We start from the raw sequence: 15,722 nt of genomic DNA, 5'->3' as shown, positions 1-15,722 counted from the left end.
TTTTGACTTTTGTCTATTTCAGCAAATTGCATCTAAATAATGTTAGAATTATTAGTCCTCAGATGTTGACTTTTCACAATGTCTGATTTAAAAAAAAGAAACTAATGATATTAAACAAAGACGTTATAGAGTATGGCTTCTATTGCCAGACTGAACTGACAAAAGGTTTGCCAAGGCTTCTCCATATATAGGAAATTAGTATATATTGAGTCTGCAGAGAAGGGTTTTACCTTGCAACTAACCTAAAACAAAATTCACATAAGTGTTCATTAACAGTGATTCATTCGTTGTGCTTGAAAGTGGCTCTCCACATTTATGACTGTAATTCCCGGAAGTTGTAAAAATAGCACTGTAATGTTGACGACTACGCTGAAGTTTTTAAGGGTTAAGTGGAGCCAAAACATTTAAAACCATGAAATATAATCAGTTCACTTGTTGTGTATTTGCAGAGACACAGACCCAAGTGTTAACGTGTCAGTGAATCTTTAATGTAGGTGTAGCAAAATGAATTGTCTGCATTTTGTACGCAGAAACACAGGAGGCTGTTCATCAGGCAGATGAATAATAATTGCTATAGAAACCTGTCACAACATTTCAAGAGAACAATATCCAAAGGCACCCTAGAGTTTTTATTTAATACATTTTACAACAGCACCTGAAAACAATCACTCACTCGCAGGATACCATGCAATTACTGGTGATGCAACAAAGCCTTTTCCAGACTACATGGGCCCAAAAGATGAATTCACACAGAAGCCTAGGGTGATGTTTCTAATCTCAGCCAGGGGACCCAATACCTTAACTGTTGCCAGTCATGGAGAGAATGAATGAAAGGAAGGAAGAATGTAATTACCTTTGCAGCTATTTGGTCACTAACCAAATTGTTGGGCAAATTGAAATTTTGACCTGATGATGGTGCTAGAGGAAAAGTTAAGAGACCTTGAACGTCTGCAGCAAATTTCACAGCAATCTGATAGATGTCAAGATATTTCAACCAAAACCAAATGTCAAGCTGGCGGTAAAGCTGCTGAAAAGTCAGTCGGAAACAACCCACTTAAGACTACTATATCTGTGTCATCCTCCAATAAGACCAAAGTGGTGGATCAACAGACCAACCAAGGCCACCATCATGGCTAAAGATATACATTACACAAAATCTTTATTTCTAAAGTTAAATCTTCCCCCATTTCAGGAATGTCAAAGTAAAGTCATGCAATGTTTCCTCAAATTAGTTTCTGACTAACTGTTAAACTATCTTCACAAAAAAAGGTGCAAATCAGTGTCTTTCATGATGACCACAATATTACAGTAAAATACCACCACAAATCCGACCTCCTGGGGGCTGGTTTTGGTTCCACAGTAACATGAGTGCATTTGGGTGACCACCACCAGTCCACAGTTCAACCACAGCACTTCTTATTGTTCTTAGAGGCTGTGCTGGGCTGTGCCAGGCTGGCTCTCTGTAACTGCAGCGCCTGTGGTGCAGCGCACTTGACTCCATCCCAGCCCTCTTGCAGCTGTACCTCTCCACTCAGCAGACCCTGGTAGACCCGTCGAGTGAGCAGCTCAAAGGCGTCCCTCACATTCTGGCCTGTCTTGGCAGAGACCTCCAAATAGGGCATCCCTAGCTGTCCGGCCAGTTTCTCAGCCTCTTCCCGACTCACGACCCTCTCCCCCTGAGCATCTCTGTCATTCTTTTGGCCCACCAGGACAAACAGAACCTTATGCGGCTGCACTCGCTCGCACACTTCACCATGCCACTCCTTAATATGATCAAAGGAGGCTCGGTTGGTTATGTCAAACACCAGGAGGCCTCCGACAGAGTTGCGGTAATAAGAACGGGTGACCGACCTGAGGAAAGAAGAGACACAAGAAAATTTAAAAAGAGGGAGGAGGTTTGTATTTCAACACATGAAAACCTTTCCAAAGCATTCACTAGTGCAGAGTTCAGTCTTTGCTACCAACTTATTTCCTGTTCCAGTGAGCAAATAATCAGCTGATTATGTGCACTGTTTGAGTTGAGCTTTTTTAGATAAGCAGATTGACAAAGAGTCTGTTTCTTTGTAACAAATTGATAACCACTATGTTTTTTTCACCCTAATCATGACATCGTCAAGAGGCACATAGTTCCCCCATGAGTCACTGAATGTTTAAACCAAAGGAAAGGCTTAATAAAGGGTCCTCCCTGTAGCCAGTCAGTAAAAACGCACTCCTTGAGTAGAATTCTTCTGTATGAAAAGAAACCTGATTTGGCTGAGCTTTTAGCTGACTCAAGTGGGATTAGCAGGCTACAGATACCACGCAGAGAGGAGGTAAACACAAACAGGCACTGTTTGCAATTTGCTACGGTTCATTCAACTGGAGAACTGAAATAATGAATTTAGAGACAGAATGAAACATGTTACTCCTAGTTTTTTTATTAAATATGCTGAGCAGGAAGAATAATGCCTTTTCAAAGATCGTCCTTCTCCACCTCAAGCATTACACATACTGCATCTCTGTACACATTGCACACTTGTGAGGGTGACAGTGTGGTTACACAGTAATAGCTGAAAGCAAACACTGATCAAGAGCTCCGGTGTGAATGGAATAACCAGTAGTAGTTTATTTGGGTAGAATATTTGCATACAAGTGAGTCATTTCTTTAAATATTCATCATAGGAATGGAAGAATAACAATTCTTTGTTTTACTGTCTTATACAAGCCTGGTGCATATAAAGAAGGTATTTTGATATATGAAGACATCCAATAGTGCAATGACAGACACTTTGCCCCACTGTTACAAGATGGGTTTGTCCTCACCTGAACCTCTCCTGTCCAGCTGTGTCCCAGAACTGCAACTTGACACGGACCCCCGGCTCCACCTCCAGGAAGTGAACATAGAAGTCTACGCCCACCGTCTGGTTGATGGACTCCATGAACAAGTCTTCAGTGTAGCGTTTCAACAAGGAGGACTTGCCCACTGTGGAATCCCCCAGCATGATGATCCTAAACTGGTACTGCCACAAAGTCAGATCCATTGTTGCTAGTAAACAAAAAAAACAAAAAAGAAAAGAGGATAAACACAAAGCACAGCTTGTGAGGATACAAAGGTATATAAAGTTGTGGGAAAGTGAGAAAAAAATAAGACATGCACTGCAGGAATTTTAAAAGGGCTGTATATAAGGTTAAGAATGGAACTGAACAGCCTAGATGATACCATTGGGGATGGAGAAAGAAAGAGATGAAACCTGCAAGAGACTAGCAATCCCACACCAGCTTCCCACCACTTGGTTCCCTATCTTTGATGCTTCAAATGTTGAGAAACACACCACAGCAGCCACTCCTTACAAATGTCACAATTGGTAGAGCAGTCCGTGTTCAGAGTCATCCCAAACTCCTATTTCCACTGACAGCTGCAGCACAAGTCTCTCGGTCTCATTCCCATAGTAGCTCATCAAATCCTCTGAAGTCCAGAGCAGCTATGTAGAGTAATCTGTCCCACAGTAGATCCCAGTAGAGCTGCAGTTCTCTACTGCGTTCCTGATCTTAACTGCTGCTGTAAGCATGTGCATGAGCGCGCTGTGTAGAGGTGTGTTCTTCTAAAGTCTTGTTGCCTGTTGATACTTGACAAAAGGTGGGGCAAAACCACAAGGACATAGGGAGGGCTGTTAAGGAAAGGGAGGGCCAGATGTGGGAGAAAAAAAGGGGGGCGTGGATTATAAGGAAGTAGTAGTTGAATTTTATTCTGTATCGAGGCAAACAGTGCAGTTCATAACTGTCTGCCATCATTAACAATCAGGGTGCCAGTGTGGGCAACTGTTTGTCCATACAATTTGCCGCAATTCTTATGACTTTATGGTCTTGTTCACAGAGTGAACATTGTTACCTAAAAAGGGAAGTTGATAACAATGCAGCTTTACATTCCATGGGAAACGCTAAGCCAGGCTCAGGATATGAAATTCATTTTTCTACAATAGGTTTGTTGGAGGTTATATTTACATTCAATATTTTAGTTATGACTTCATGTCTGCTTACTTGATTTAGTCATTGTGGATAGTAGTTTTAGTATTAAACATAGGTGCCATCTATGGTCCAAATACACACTAACATTGTAAACACACAACTAGACACAGGTAGGATCATTCCCAAATGAATTGAGCTTTCACTAGAGTATCACTAGACAGACTAGACTTGTTAATTTATTGTGTTCTTTGTAGGGTGTAATGAGTAGGGCAGCCTCTAGGGGGGGACCTTTATTTTTGTAAATAAATACAGTGGGCACCAGTGGTTTTTAAGTGCACTTATATATCAAAATACACTGGAAATAGTGCTTTCAGTAAATACAAAGCTTTTCAGTCTCTTTTAACGATGTGTAAGAGTATCATTGCATGCATCTTTTAATAGTTTTATCGCAACGTTTAAGTATCTGGTAAAAAGCAGAACTTGCTAGGATTCTCAGGTCTACTAGAAAAAAGGCCAGATTGTCAAGAGGAATAAAAATATATTTATTCAGAACAAACATATATATCACATCATGCATGCATCTGAACTTCATAAATATAAAAATATGGCATGTTTTTCATATATTGGGGTCACCAAGAGATAAATTAAGGCAGTGGCAGCAATGCTTTAACTATCTTGGTCCAGTGATGATTCAATATCAATCAATTTGACAAGACTAGAAGTGAAAATGTAATTTGGAAGCTTGATGCTTATCTCCAGTTGGCTGTACTTATATTTTGAGATCCAGATAATTTTTCATGCCAACTTTCTTTTTCAGTTAATACTGTTGACTCAAGGGTCACTTTCAGTTGGCCGAATTGTCAAATGACTGCGCATCAGCATAATTCATTTTAGGAAGTTACGGGTCAGATACGGCAGTAAAAGGCAATGGAGTTCAAAGCTGTGTTTGTTGATGTCAGCAGGCAAAAGGTCTCACACATAAAAGTCATGTAACCTGAACTGGTAGCACAAGTTTTTGGTCCAATCTAATCTTGCTGTATGGATTTGGATGCAAAGATTATTTAAAACCAGAATAGCATGTAGTTCACATTGTGGTGTCGTAAGCCCAAATGAGTATTTTGAAGTTGGTATTAAAACCTCTAATAAGAAAAACATTAATACGTAAAATAAAATTGTAACAGACAAACATTTCAAAGAGGTACATGTATCAATGATATGTCTAAGTGTCACGACACAGGTAAAAAGTTGCAAACGACCGTACAAAGTCATGAGTGTTTTCATCCGTTGGATTGGCTTGATCTGCAGGATGGCTGCCCCAAGAAGAAACCTGATTGCACAGACCCTGAATCCTACCATAACTATTTGCCACTGTTGCTTCCTGCAAACTGCTCTGCTCGTTCTGAACCAGTCATAAGTTTCTATCTTACTGCGAAATACACCATCCATCTCTTCACAATTTTGCCCAAGGATCATGAGTTTAAAGTTGCAAGACATTGCACATGCTATATACGTATATTAAGAGTGATGTCTTCCCATTCATGTCTCACCCTATTCTGTTTTCTTTTTCATTTAACGTCAGTTTTCTGTACAGGTATTCCACAATGTCTTTTTCATACAATTGTCCCATGTTTATTCTGGCTTTTGCTTACTGCAGCCAAAGTAAAGCCCCATGCAGTTGACCACAAGACATCCCTTTACCTTTATACAACCAGTGAAGGCAGAATATATTTAGAATATGAATTTACAACACATTGTACCAATCCGAGTGTAAAAAACAGTTCAATAAAGTTTGGTTTTGCATCATCAGTTAAGGGCAGACCTGCTTTCTTCTGAGCCTTGCATTTACCTGCATGAGTGACACACAAACACAACAACTACGTGTGTTTTAGTCTCAGGACAATGAGGGGAACTTCGGCTCGCTGATGTCAGCTTCAGGAGAGCTGCTGCCGCTGCTGCTGCTGTAAGTGTCCCTGCAATGGTAGATGAATACATAAAATGAGTATTAAAGCAGTAATGCCTGACAGGGATTGCTTCATTGTGATTGCAGGTGCAATGATGAACAGTGTCATTGTAAACTATAGCTGTACTACCCATGGGCCTTTTGATGGAATTACATTGCAGAATAGAAAGACGTACTCACATGTCTCAATCAAAGCTAAGGTAGATCTTAGATTTTAACCATGTTATGTCAGTTAACAGATTAAATACTAAAAAACATATTCCATGTGTTTAAATGTGATTTGATGCCACTGCAAAACAAACCGCTTTAAAATTGAATTCAGACAATACTTTAGGCTGTGTAGAGGAGGGAAAAAAATATATAAATAAAATTAAATATGAAGCACTGTATTAACAATTGATATAATTTACCATCTCATTTATTGCAAAATGTCAAAAAAAACTCAAGTGGAATGTCAGAGAACTAACAATAGTTAGAGCTAAACCTATAAACTGTGTGAGCATCATACAGTAATTTAGAGGTTTCATCTGAATAATGCAACACAACACTGTGTCGGAGCTAACCGTGGAGAAAGGCGACAGCCCTTGCTTAGGTAGCTTTGGAGTTTTCCTGCAGCGGCCAGCAGGAGACCAAAGTATGGAGGAGAAGGTTTGATGGGCCTTGAGGTAAACTCGGGATGGTACTGCACTCCAACAAAGTAACAATGATCTGAAACAACAAAGACGGATTTTAACATGTGACATACATTACACGTATAGAAACAAAGGAGGAGAATTTGAGGCAAAGCTGTTTCAGAAACAGAAGAGATGACAAAAGTACATCCCAAAGAGCAGCTAGGTGATACACAGAATGTTGTATTCATTATCACTCAACAGCATGTGGATTCCGGTTTTCAAAAACACTTTCCACTCACTCTCCAATTCAATGACCTCCATTCTTTCTCCTTCCACATCCTGGCCGACAAACTGAAGACCCTTTTTTTCAAAGTGGTGTTTCAGCTCAGGGTTAACCTAAAATGAGCAAAGGTTAAATGATTCAGGAAAGGTTTTTAAAAAATATATTTTTTTAAATTTTTATTATAATACCTCAAAACCAGATCTGGACACAAAAAATGAAAAACAGAAAGTTTAAAGGGGACCTCAAGTCCTTGCCGCGTGTACAGGAATAAGAAGCTTTGCACTCCTCAACAAAAAGATTTAAAACTTTGTTTGTTTCTACCTCAAATCTGTGTCTGTGCCTCTCGTCAACATAGTCCACATCTCCGTACAGTTTTCCTAGAACAATGAAATATCAGTCATCAGAAACACAATAGAGCTGGACATGATCAAAAAGCCAACAGTCTGCATTTCAACTCAAGGAGGATACATACTCAGTACACTGGCGGAGGATTTGAAAATGGTCCGCCTCTTCCCTAACCTCATAGTGCCACCCATCTGCCCTGGGTTGTGCTCTGGCATGTCAATCACCTGTCAAGATCAGACAACATGCTAAAACCATTCCAGTGAAGACTGCTGATATGTTGTGATGCATGCATGGCAGAAAAAGATAACCTACCACAGGGTATTGTGATTCTGGATTAAATTCTGTGGAGTTGGCGTCTGAAAAAGATAAGCAAAACTGATAAAAGCTCAGATCAACTTCCCAACACATCTATGGTTCTTTCATCATTAAATTAGAACCCAGAGGGGTAGAATTTTACTTAGCAGAGTCCCCAGTTGAACATAGCAATTACTCACCTTCCCATCCGAGAACATTGCGGGCAAACTCGCACACTGCCAGCTGCATGCCCAAACAAACCCCTACACAAAACAAGACCAGCAAGATTCTTGAATAATGAGAGCTATTGAAAGGATTCATAAATAAACAAAGACTAAACACGACCCCACTGTGCAAACCACTTACATGACTAACACTACTGTATTTGCATATGATTATACAGTGCCTATAAAAAGTATTCACGTCTCTTTGGACTGTTTCATCTTTCATCCTTTTTTTAATAATGTTTTAAGTGGATGCAATTAAGCATTTTTCTGATTAAAACAAGATTCTTTAATGTCTAGTGCGAACAAATTTCTACAAATGGATCTAAATTATATACACATATAATACACAAAGTAACTGACTGCACAGGTATTCATGCCCTTCAGGCCTATACTTCGGAGAGTCACCTTTGGCAGCAATTTCTGCATTGAATTTATAGATAGTGGGTACAGTGGGTCTGTAACAACCTCAACACATGTTCTTTCTGAACTATCTTTGCATAATTGCTCAGACTATGTAAAGTTGCATGGAGATTAGATGGAGTTACTGAGCAACAATGTCCTGCAACACTTTCTCATTTGGTTTTGGAGAGCTAGGCTCTGACGGGGCTATCACATACATCAACCCATTAATGACGTTTGACTATGTTTAGTATGTTAACGAAAAGCCCCACAAAACTTTTCCCACCCCATTAGAGGAAAATGCTAAATCTACTGTGGAATTTCTTATTCCACATACTTATCCTGCCTTATTTGGTAGACAAAGTAGATTTTATTTTTAAAAGATTTACTCCTGAATCTGAATCTAATCCAACATTGACATATACATTTTTGAGATGAGTTTCTTTTTCAATTTTTTAACAAAAAAAAAAACAGTATAGTTAGAAAAACTTACATCCCCTGTGATTTAGTTTCGTTAACAATAAAACATTGTCCCAACAAGTCCAAAGCAGCAAATAAATTCTTAGAGACAATGTAGTTGTTTTAACCACAGTAGTGCAAGTATGAAGCTGCCTTAAGATACTAAGATACACCCTTAGTATTTCTTATCTTAAGCAACATTCAACACATAGGAGAGAACTTTTTTTCACAGGTTTGCTCATAGCATGAAATCTTACAACATGATACGATGAAGAAGGCAGAACTTATGAGACAAAGAAGTCTCGAATCTCTCTTACCCAGGAATGGCTTATTCTGTTTCCTAGCCCAGTTAATAGCCAGCATCTTGCCTTCTGTCCCTCTCACACCAAAACCTCCTGGTACCAACACACCACTGTGGGCGGGAAGAAAGGAATGACAGCCTCAGTTGATCTCATAAATTAGTCCAAAACATTTTTGAGACATTACACAAGACACATTACTGACAATGTGACTGGAAAACAGAAACAACAGCTTGCTGATCTCTGTGTTGCAACCCTCTGTCACTCCATATTTAGAGGCAGCGTAGGGGCAAAATGCTGGACAGCCATTAGTATGTGGAAATGATTACTCGTAATCTTATTAGGATACACAGCCCTTCCCCACAGACTTTTTAAAGCTAATCCATCAAAAAAAAAACAACATGCTGAATGCCAGCTTGAATATAACCAAAAAGACTCAGATTTAACTGGTACACACATACATTGCAGATGTAATCTATGAATGAAGATGTAATAAAACATTGTGAATTTCTACGAAGAACATAATTTCTATGAAGCGGCATAAACCAATGGAGGTGACAGCACTCTGCTGCCATCATGTGGTATAGTGAGTGTAAAACTGAATATTGATGTAAGTTTTCAACATCATCCAAGCCTACTGGCATATGTGTCTTACCAAGTTTGTCTACTTACTGAGAACTGCAGAGTTTTTGCCAGGCCTCGTGGTATTTCACTGGCTCCTCTTCCAGAGTGGTAGGTTCCAGGTCTGCAGAGTCTATGTACTATAGGAAAAACAAATAGCATCATTTGGAATGAGATCAATCAAGAATCAGGGCTAACTACAGTATACATATGGGAAAATGTTAGTCATTATGCAAGTTTTAAAGGTGTCCCATAACAGCAGTCAACACATAAACAGTGATGTTAAATTCAGAAATCAATACTGTATACAAAATATAAAAGTGTGAAATATTTCCATACCTTAACCTCTAGCTTGTGATTAACGGCAAGGGCTGAATGCTCTAGGGCCTTGATAACCGAGGTGTAGGAGTCAGCTAATTTTGTGTATTTCCCCACCAGGGCTATGGAAACATGCTCCAAGAGACGGTCAGATCTGAATAAAGAGGGAGATTATTCACAGTGCTGACCTGGTGCATCATTTAATCATAACTTCACAGCTTCTCACAGAATAATTCAACATTTAGCCATTCAACCTTCACAGTGTGCTGTAACGACTCAACACTTGTCTTTCAGAATTAAACACTCTTTGTTAGTGTCAACATGCTTGAGTAATTATAGTGACTGTTCCATAACTAAATGGTTTGTATCCTTTTCCTTACTAACCTTGCCAGGCTGCTGGACTAAGAAGGAGGGCTGACCAATAAATCACATTTTCAATGTCAATGTGATATGAACATGTGCAATGAACACATAACAAAAGAGTGAGCGAGTAAAAAACTAAAAACTTACTTAACAATACACTGTTCAACCAGCATAAACATATACACACACACACACACACACACACACACACACACACACACACACACACACACACACACACACACACACACACACACACAACACGCACTGTCCACAGTCTCTCATCCACCTCGGCTCTGTTTTACAAAAGAACAGCACGCTAGTACAGCTACAAACTAACAAGCTAAAGCAAAAACTATATTTAGTCTGATTAGGTTGGTTTGTCACATACTTAAATACTAAAATTAACCAAATTCTTGTGTAAGGCAGTGAATCACATCAGGTGGACAGATGGCAGGATGAATGACTGAAACTGTAAACTTCCTTTTTTTTTAAAGTTTTTTTTTTGGCCTTTTATTTTATTGCCTTTATTGGAAAGTGACAGCCGAAGACAGTCGGGAAAGGGGGGCAGAGAGAGGGGGGATGACACGCAGAAAAGGGCCATAGGTCGGATTCGAACCCCGGGCCGCTGCAGCAACTCCGTACACGGGTCGCCAGCTCTACCGACTGAGCTTACCGGGTGCCCTAAACTTCCGTATTTTTAAACCTTCAAACCCTTTTCCAAACACATTCCAACAACAACTTCCCACAGTCGGGTTATTCCCTTACAAACCTCGAGCAAAGTTGGAAAAGTCAGTAACTTCTTTACCTGTCAGCCATCTCCTTCCACTTTGAGAGCATCTTCCTGGGCCTCATTTCGACATGCAGGTTCAGCCGCTGACAGAAGTAGCTCACAACACCCTGGTTCTCCAGCAGAAGGGGTACTTTGTAGACTGAGGAGACATCTTGGACACAGATCACCTGGAAAAAATTACGAAACATGTTCTTTCAGCTTTGTTTTTTTATATATATATATATATATAAAAATAAAAAAACATTTTTACACTTACATTAATTTACAACACAGTTGTCCCCAGAATTGATATATCCGATTAAAAATACATCCCAGCAGAAGGCAGACTAACCAGCCAGGACACATTCACACATTGGAAGGGATGACAATATGAATTGTATTTTTGTTGTAGAAAAGAAAAGGTATAGTCACACACTTCACCTGTGTGGGCTCAACATGACAGAACATGGAGATCTTCTCCTTGACAGCAGTTTCTAGTGGCGTCGAACAGCGGCACATGATCTGACAAAAAACAATGTTTATGTTTTTATCACAATATACAACAGGACCAGGGCAAAGCCTCAAAGATTCCTCCATAAGCTCGTATCTTAAATTTGACGTCAGATTTTGTTGTTGTGTACACTATGACATGAATACATAAGTAAGAATCATTGTGTATAGATTTATACACATAGAGGGAAAGTTGAGGCGTGGCTGGTTTGAATCTCAGGTACAGGAGGGTATGCCAAGTTTAAAAACAAATTATAATCTGACTCACCAAATCTGGCGACAAGCCAAGCCCTCTGAGCTCTCGGACACTGTTCTGGGTCGGTTTGGTTTTTTGCTCTCCTGTTGAATTGGGCTGAGGACACAAAAGCAAATTCACCTTAAATTGTAACATACGTGTGTGAAAAATAAACCAGTGGTGATGTTTACTGTTGTGTGGTGAAGCTGTAGATTGCAACCAACTAAAACTCACCTCAACCAAGACTGTAACGTGAAAGTGTTAAAACGTTTTGTAAGCATGAAACAAATAATATGATGTGTTCACCAGTGTGCCATACCTGTGGTACTAGGCTGACATGGATGTTACAGAAGTTCTCCCTCTTCACCTTGAACTGGAACTGTCTGAAGGCCTCAATGAAGGGCATGCTCTCAATGTCCCCCACTGTGCCTCCCAGCTGTTGACAGAAAACACCAGCTTAGATCACATAAATGCATGCATAAAGACACTCGGTTTTGTCAGCACTTCACATAACCCTGATACAGCCTTAGAAGACAGTCCATAATGCTGTCAGAACTGGTTTTGATGTATTCCCTGAAAACAGCTGGAGGCAATGCAGGTTTATTCGCATAGCACCTTTCAATAACAAGTCAATTAAAAGTGCTTTATATAATACAGGTATAAGTGAACGTATATAAACCAAAGGTCATATAAAAAGACACACATAAATAGGATTTTAAGACACAGCACAAAAGCACTGTCTAAAGCTTAACTTAATAAAATACGATGGAAAACTGAGAATTGGGGCAGACCTCATCTTTTCTGGGAGTTTGTTCTAGATATGTGGTCTTTAAAACTGACTGCTGCTGCTTCTCCCTGAAGACCTCGAGGACCTAAGAGGTGTAGATGCTTTATAAGAGAGCAGCAGATCAGAACTGTATTTTAGCCCTAAACCTTCAGTGTTTTTTAAACCGGTATAAAACAGTTGTATTTTAGAACAAATTCTTTGACAAACAGGTAGACCGTGTAAAGTTATGTGATCTAGCAGCAGAATTCTGAATCAGCTGCAGCTGTCTCGTCGTTTTTTGCAAAGAGAACTGTACAGGCAGTGTTGGTCGAGCATAATTAAGATAACTTAATAGACGTGTTTTTCTAAATCCTGCTAAGACATGTCTTGTAATTCCTGATATATTCTTAAGGCGATAGGACGCTGATTTTGTAGTTGTCTCAATGTGCATGTTAAAGTATAGGTCTGAGTCGATGACTACACCCAAGATTGCTGACTTGGTTTGTGGTCTCTGACAGAAGCTGAGCAGTGACTTTTAATCGTTCTTCTTTTGGGTCCAAAGATAATTACTAATGTTACAGGACAGGGTTATAATTTAATTTTCATACGAGCATTTAACCTTTTTCAGCTGCAAATATACAAAAATGCAATACTTTTGCAGTACATAATGGCAAACGAACCCTTTGTGTCCTATACTCGGAAATACAGCCAGGCTTACTGAAGAGGATACTTATACAGACACTCAACAAATCAATTTTTAAATCCCTTGACTTTTTTAGTTTTTCAAAATAATGTTTATGCTCACAGATCCATATGTTTAAGTTCAGCAGTTTCTCCCACTTCTTGCTGAGTGGTGCCAATATTTTATATTGCTTCAGGCAACATGCCTGGTTTCATTTCTGATCGATAACCTCCTCTATTTCTCTTCAATGCACTAAATAAATGCACAGATTAAAAAAATAAATAATAATCACTTAAGAGTAAATATGCTACACTGAGAATGAAGACAAGTACTTAATACCAAATTACCTCTATGACACAAACTTGAGGCTCCACATCGTCCTCATCTACTGGGATCTTGGCCTGCTTCATTACCCACTCCTGGATTGCATCTGTGATGTGGGGTACCACTGAAAACAGATTTATAGAATAAGAATCATAAAAAACCCAATCAACATAGATCTTGTAAAACTCTATGTTCTACAGACACCCTGGGTACACTCACCCTGTACAGTCTTGCCCAGGTAATCTCCCCTCCTCTCCTTGTTGATGACCGACTGGTAGATCTTTCCAGTGGTGAGGTTGTTGTCTTTGGTCAGACGGATGTCCAGGAAACGCTCATAGTTGCCCAAGTCCAGATCCACCTCCCCACCGTCGTCAAGAACAAAAACTTCACCTGTAAAACAGACATTATATCCGTCACAGAGTGAGTGAAAGAGCAGATCCAAAACAGGCAGAAATTCTGTGCTTTGCTCACTCACACAACACACATCTATTGTATGGATGCCCCACAGCAGCCAGCAAGGGGTGGTTTGTCCACCCCAATAGGCCAAATGCTGCAACACCACATCTTGTCAAATATTAAATAATAACTGCAAGACTGAACCACTCACCATGTTCATAAGGGGAAAAGGTGCCAGCATCAATATTGATATACGGATCGATTTTGATGGCTGTGACGTGAAGGCCGCAGGACTTAAGGATTGTTCCCACGCTGCTGGCAATGATGCCCTTCCCAATACCAGATATAACACCACCAGTAACCAGGATGTACTTCATAGTGGCATGTGAAGACTAAAAAAAAAAAAACACACACACACACACACAAAGTACACATGTATTCAATAAATAACTAAAAATACATTACACTAATCTCCCAAGGCGTAAGTCCAACTCAACCAGTTCAACCACATGTGTGATGAAGACTTCATGCAATGTATAATGAGTACAATATGAGCTGTGGTCTATTACTAGAGTGGAATACTAACCAGCCCTGCAATTTCATTTATATGTATATGTATTAGTATTGTATGTAACGTTTCTCACAGGAATAACATTGGAACTAGTGGTGTGTTTTACTCCAGGTATTGTATCAGCATTAGAAAACATAGTCAATCTGGAGGTAGTAAGAGTTTATTACTATGTTTGGAGACTTGAAGGTTGGCCCTTCCCATCTGTTTACATCTGTATCGCATATTGTGCTTTCCGTCCGCACAACGCATGGTGACATTGAACTACTGAATCCGACCAAATAAAAGGGCACCCACCCGGAAATGTGCGGAAATCTTGCAGATACTGCAGGTTTAATATAGTACTCACTCACACAACAGGAAATGAATGGCGGGAAAGTCCTGCAACACAATAAGACCGCAAAACACAGAGCAAGAGACTCCAGGGAGCTTTCTGTGTTACTTCAGGCCAGTAATCTTATTATGATGCCACCTTCATTGTCAGTAATGGAGTCCTGAATGTATTATAGTAAATAGGAACGGTTGTGTTTGGCCAAGCTCAGTTTACACAAATTGCTTTGACCCAACCGGTTTTGGTTGAAAAATAATTTCACTTTTTAATGAAAATGTTAATCGACACTGAGGTAAAGTTAATATGTGACTTGCACGGCTACATCCGCAGCTAACTAACAAGCTAACATTAGCTAACTGTCACCAATTTCTACACAACAACTAACAAACTAACCTGACAGCATTTCAGGTTTACTCTCTAGCACACCGTGGCATGTTTCTAAAAAAGCACAAAAACACTTACCTAACGACTACAGACACAGTGTCGGTGAGTCTAGCCTCGGTAACTGTCCTGAATTTTTAACTATCTCTACGGTTATTTACGAAGCATCTGGCTCCACGTTCTCGCTGCTGCAGAAACACGTGTAGGCGAAGCTGACTGATCCACTTTCTCGGGAGAGCTCAGCTTGTCTCCTTCCGTTTGCAGCGTGAGTAACCGCGTGCCCTCTCCGCTGTCTGTCAGGCAGGCCGTAGTCCACCGCCCCCCCAGGATCCACCAATCGGGTGGATGAACTGCAGGGTTCGCTTCGTGTTTAAAGTCTCATTGAGAAGCTGAACTTCTGGGCGACAATACCCTCCCCCCCCCACCACTAAAAATCCTTGTGTTTTCACCATATGACGTCACATGCTTTGGAGTGAATGACGTATTTCAAGGTCAGTGCAAGTTATCATAACGACGATGGACATTCATTCAAATGGATCGGCCTCATTAAAACATAACATTGGACAACATTGCCCTGTCCTTGTATACTGGAGGTTGAACATCTTTGCCATTACTGTTATTGGACACATG

The 15,722-nt window shown here is 40.0% G+C and overlaps 2 protein-coding genes across 5 annotated transcripts; both read right to left on the bottom strand.

The window, feature by feature from the left end:
* Nucleotides 1-466: 466 nt before the first annotated feature.
* rab42b (RAB42, member RAS oncogene family) lies at nt 467-3,614 on the bottom strand. Of its 4 annotated transcripts, none has more exons than XM_051407689.1 (3): nt 3,200-3,614; nt 2,803-3,025; nt 467-1,851 (listed from the first exon to the last, which is right to left on the bottom strand). In XM_051407689.1, the coding sequence occupies exons 2-3, from the start codon at nt 3,018-3,020 to the stop codon at nt 1,401-1,403; spliced, it is 669 nt and encodes a 222-aa protein (XP_051263649.1). In that variant the 5' UTR covers nt 3,021-3,025; nt 3,200-3,614; the 3' UTR covers nt 467-1,400. The 4 variants fall into 4 exon arrangements, with proteins under 4 accessions (XP_051263649.1, XP_051263650.1, XP_051263647.1 ...); XM_051407690.1 differs by having other exon boundaries at nt 3,312-3,613; XM_051407687.1 differs by having other exon boundaries at nt 3,231-3,611.
* An 849-nt stretch (nt 3,615-4,463) lies between these two features.
* On the bottom strand, nt 4,464-15,368 carry LOC127367647 (CTP synthase 1). The gene is made up of 18 exons (XM_051407677.1): nt 15,174-15,368; nt 14,024-14,204; nt 13,636-13,806; nt 13,440-13,540; nt 11,964-12,080; nt 11,678-11,761; nt 11,341-11,421; nt 10,936-11,087; nt 9,786-9,918; nt 9,498-9,586; nt 8,844-8,938; nt 7,642-7,704; nt 7,460-7,503; nt 7,275-7,371; nt 7,124-7,179; nt 6,819-6,915; nt 6,469-6,613; nt 4,464-5,915 (listed from the first exon to the last, which is right to left on the bottom strand). Exons 2-18 carry the CDS (start codon nt 14,187-14,189, stop codon nt 5,837-5,839), a joined length of 1,770 nt encoding a protein of 589 aa, XP_051263637.1. The 5' UTR covers nt 14,190-14,204; nt 15,174-15,368; the 3' UTR covers nt 4,464-5,836.
* Between the last annotated feature and the right edge of the window lie 354 nt (nt 15,369-15,722).

Source organism: Dicentrarchus labrax, unplaced genomic scaffold, assembly GCF_905237075.1.
Source record: "Dicentrarchus labrax unplaced genomic scaffold, dlabrax2021, whole genome shotgun sequence".
In the NCBI taxonomy this organism is placed as follows: Eukaryota; Metazoa; Chordata; class Actinopteri; family Moronidae; genus Dicentrarchus; species Dicentrarchus labrax.
Note: the sequence above shows the minus strand (reverse complement) of the source record. Positions and strands in the feature narration are given on the sequence as shown.

Bases quoted from the DNA above. Each gene is read 5' to 3' on its own strand.
- LOC127367647 (XM_051407677.1), bottom strand. From the start codon at position 14,189: ATGAAGTACATCCTGGTTACTGGTGGTGTTATATCTGGTATTGGGAAG. The intron at 11,422-11,677 runs GTGAGTCAGATT...GTTTTTTGTCAG, and splicing joins TTGGCTTGTCGCCAGATTTG to ATCATGTGCCGCTGTTCGAC. The intron at 9,919-10,935 runs GTAAAGAAGTTA...CTCTTTATTCAG, and splicing joins TGGAAGGAGATGGCTGACAG to ATCTGACCGTCTCTTGGAGC.
- rab42b (XM_051407686.1), bottom strand. From the start codon at position 3,370: ATGACTCTGAACACGGACTGCTCTACCAATTGTGACATTT. The intron at 3,026-3,330 runs GTAAGGAGTGGC...TTTGTTTACTAG, and splicing joins CTCTACCAATTGTGACATTT to CAACAATGGATCTGACTTTG. The intron at 1,852-2,802 runs GTGAGGACAAAC...TTCTTTCCTCAG, and splicing joins GCTGGACAGGAGAGGTTCAG to GTCGGTCACCCGTTCTTATT.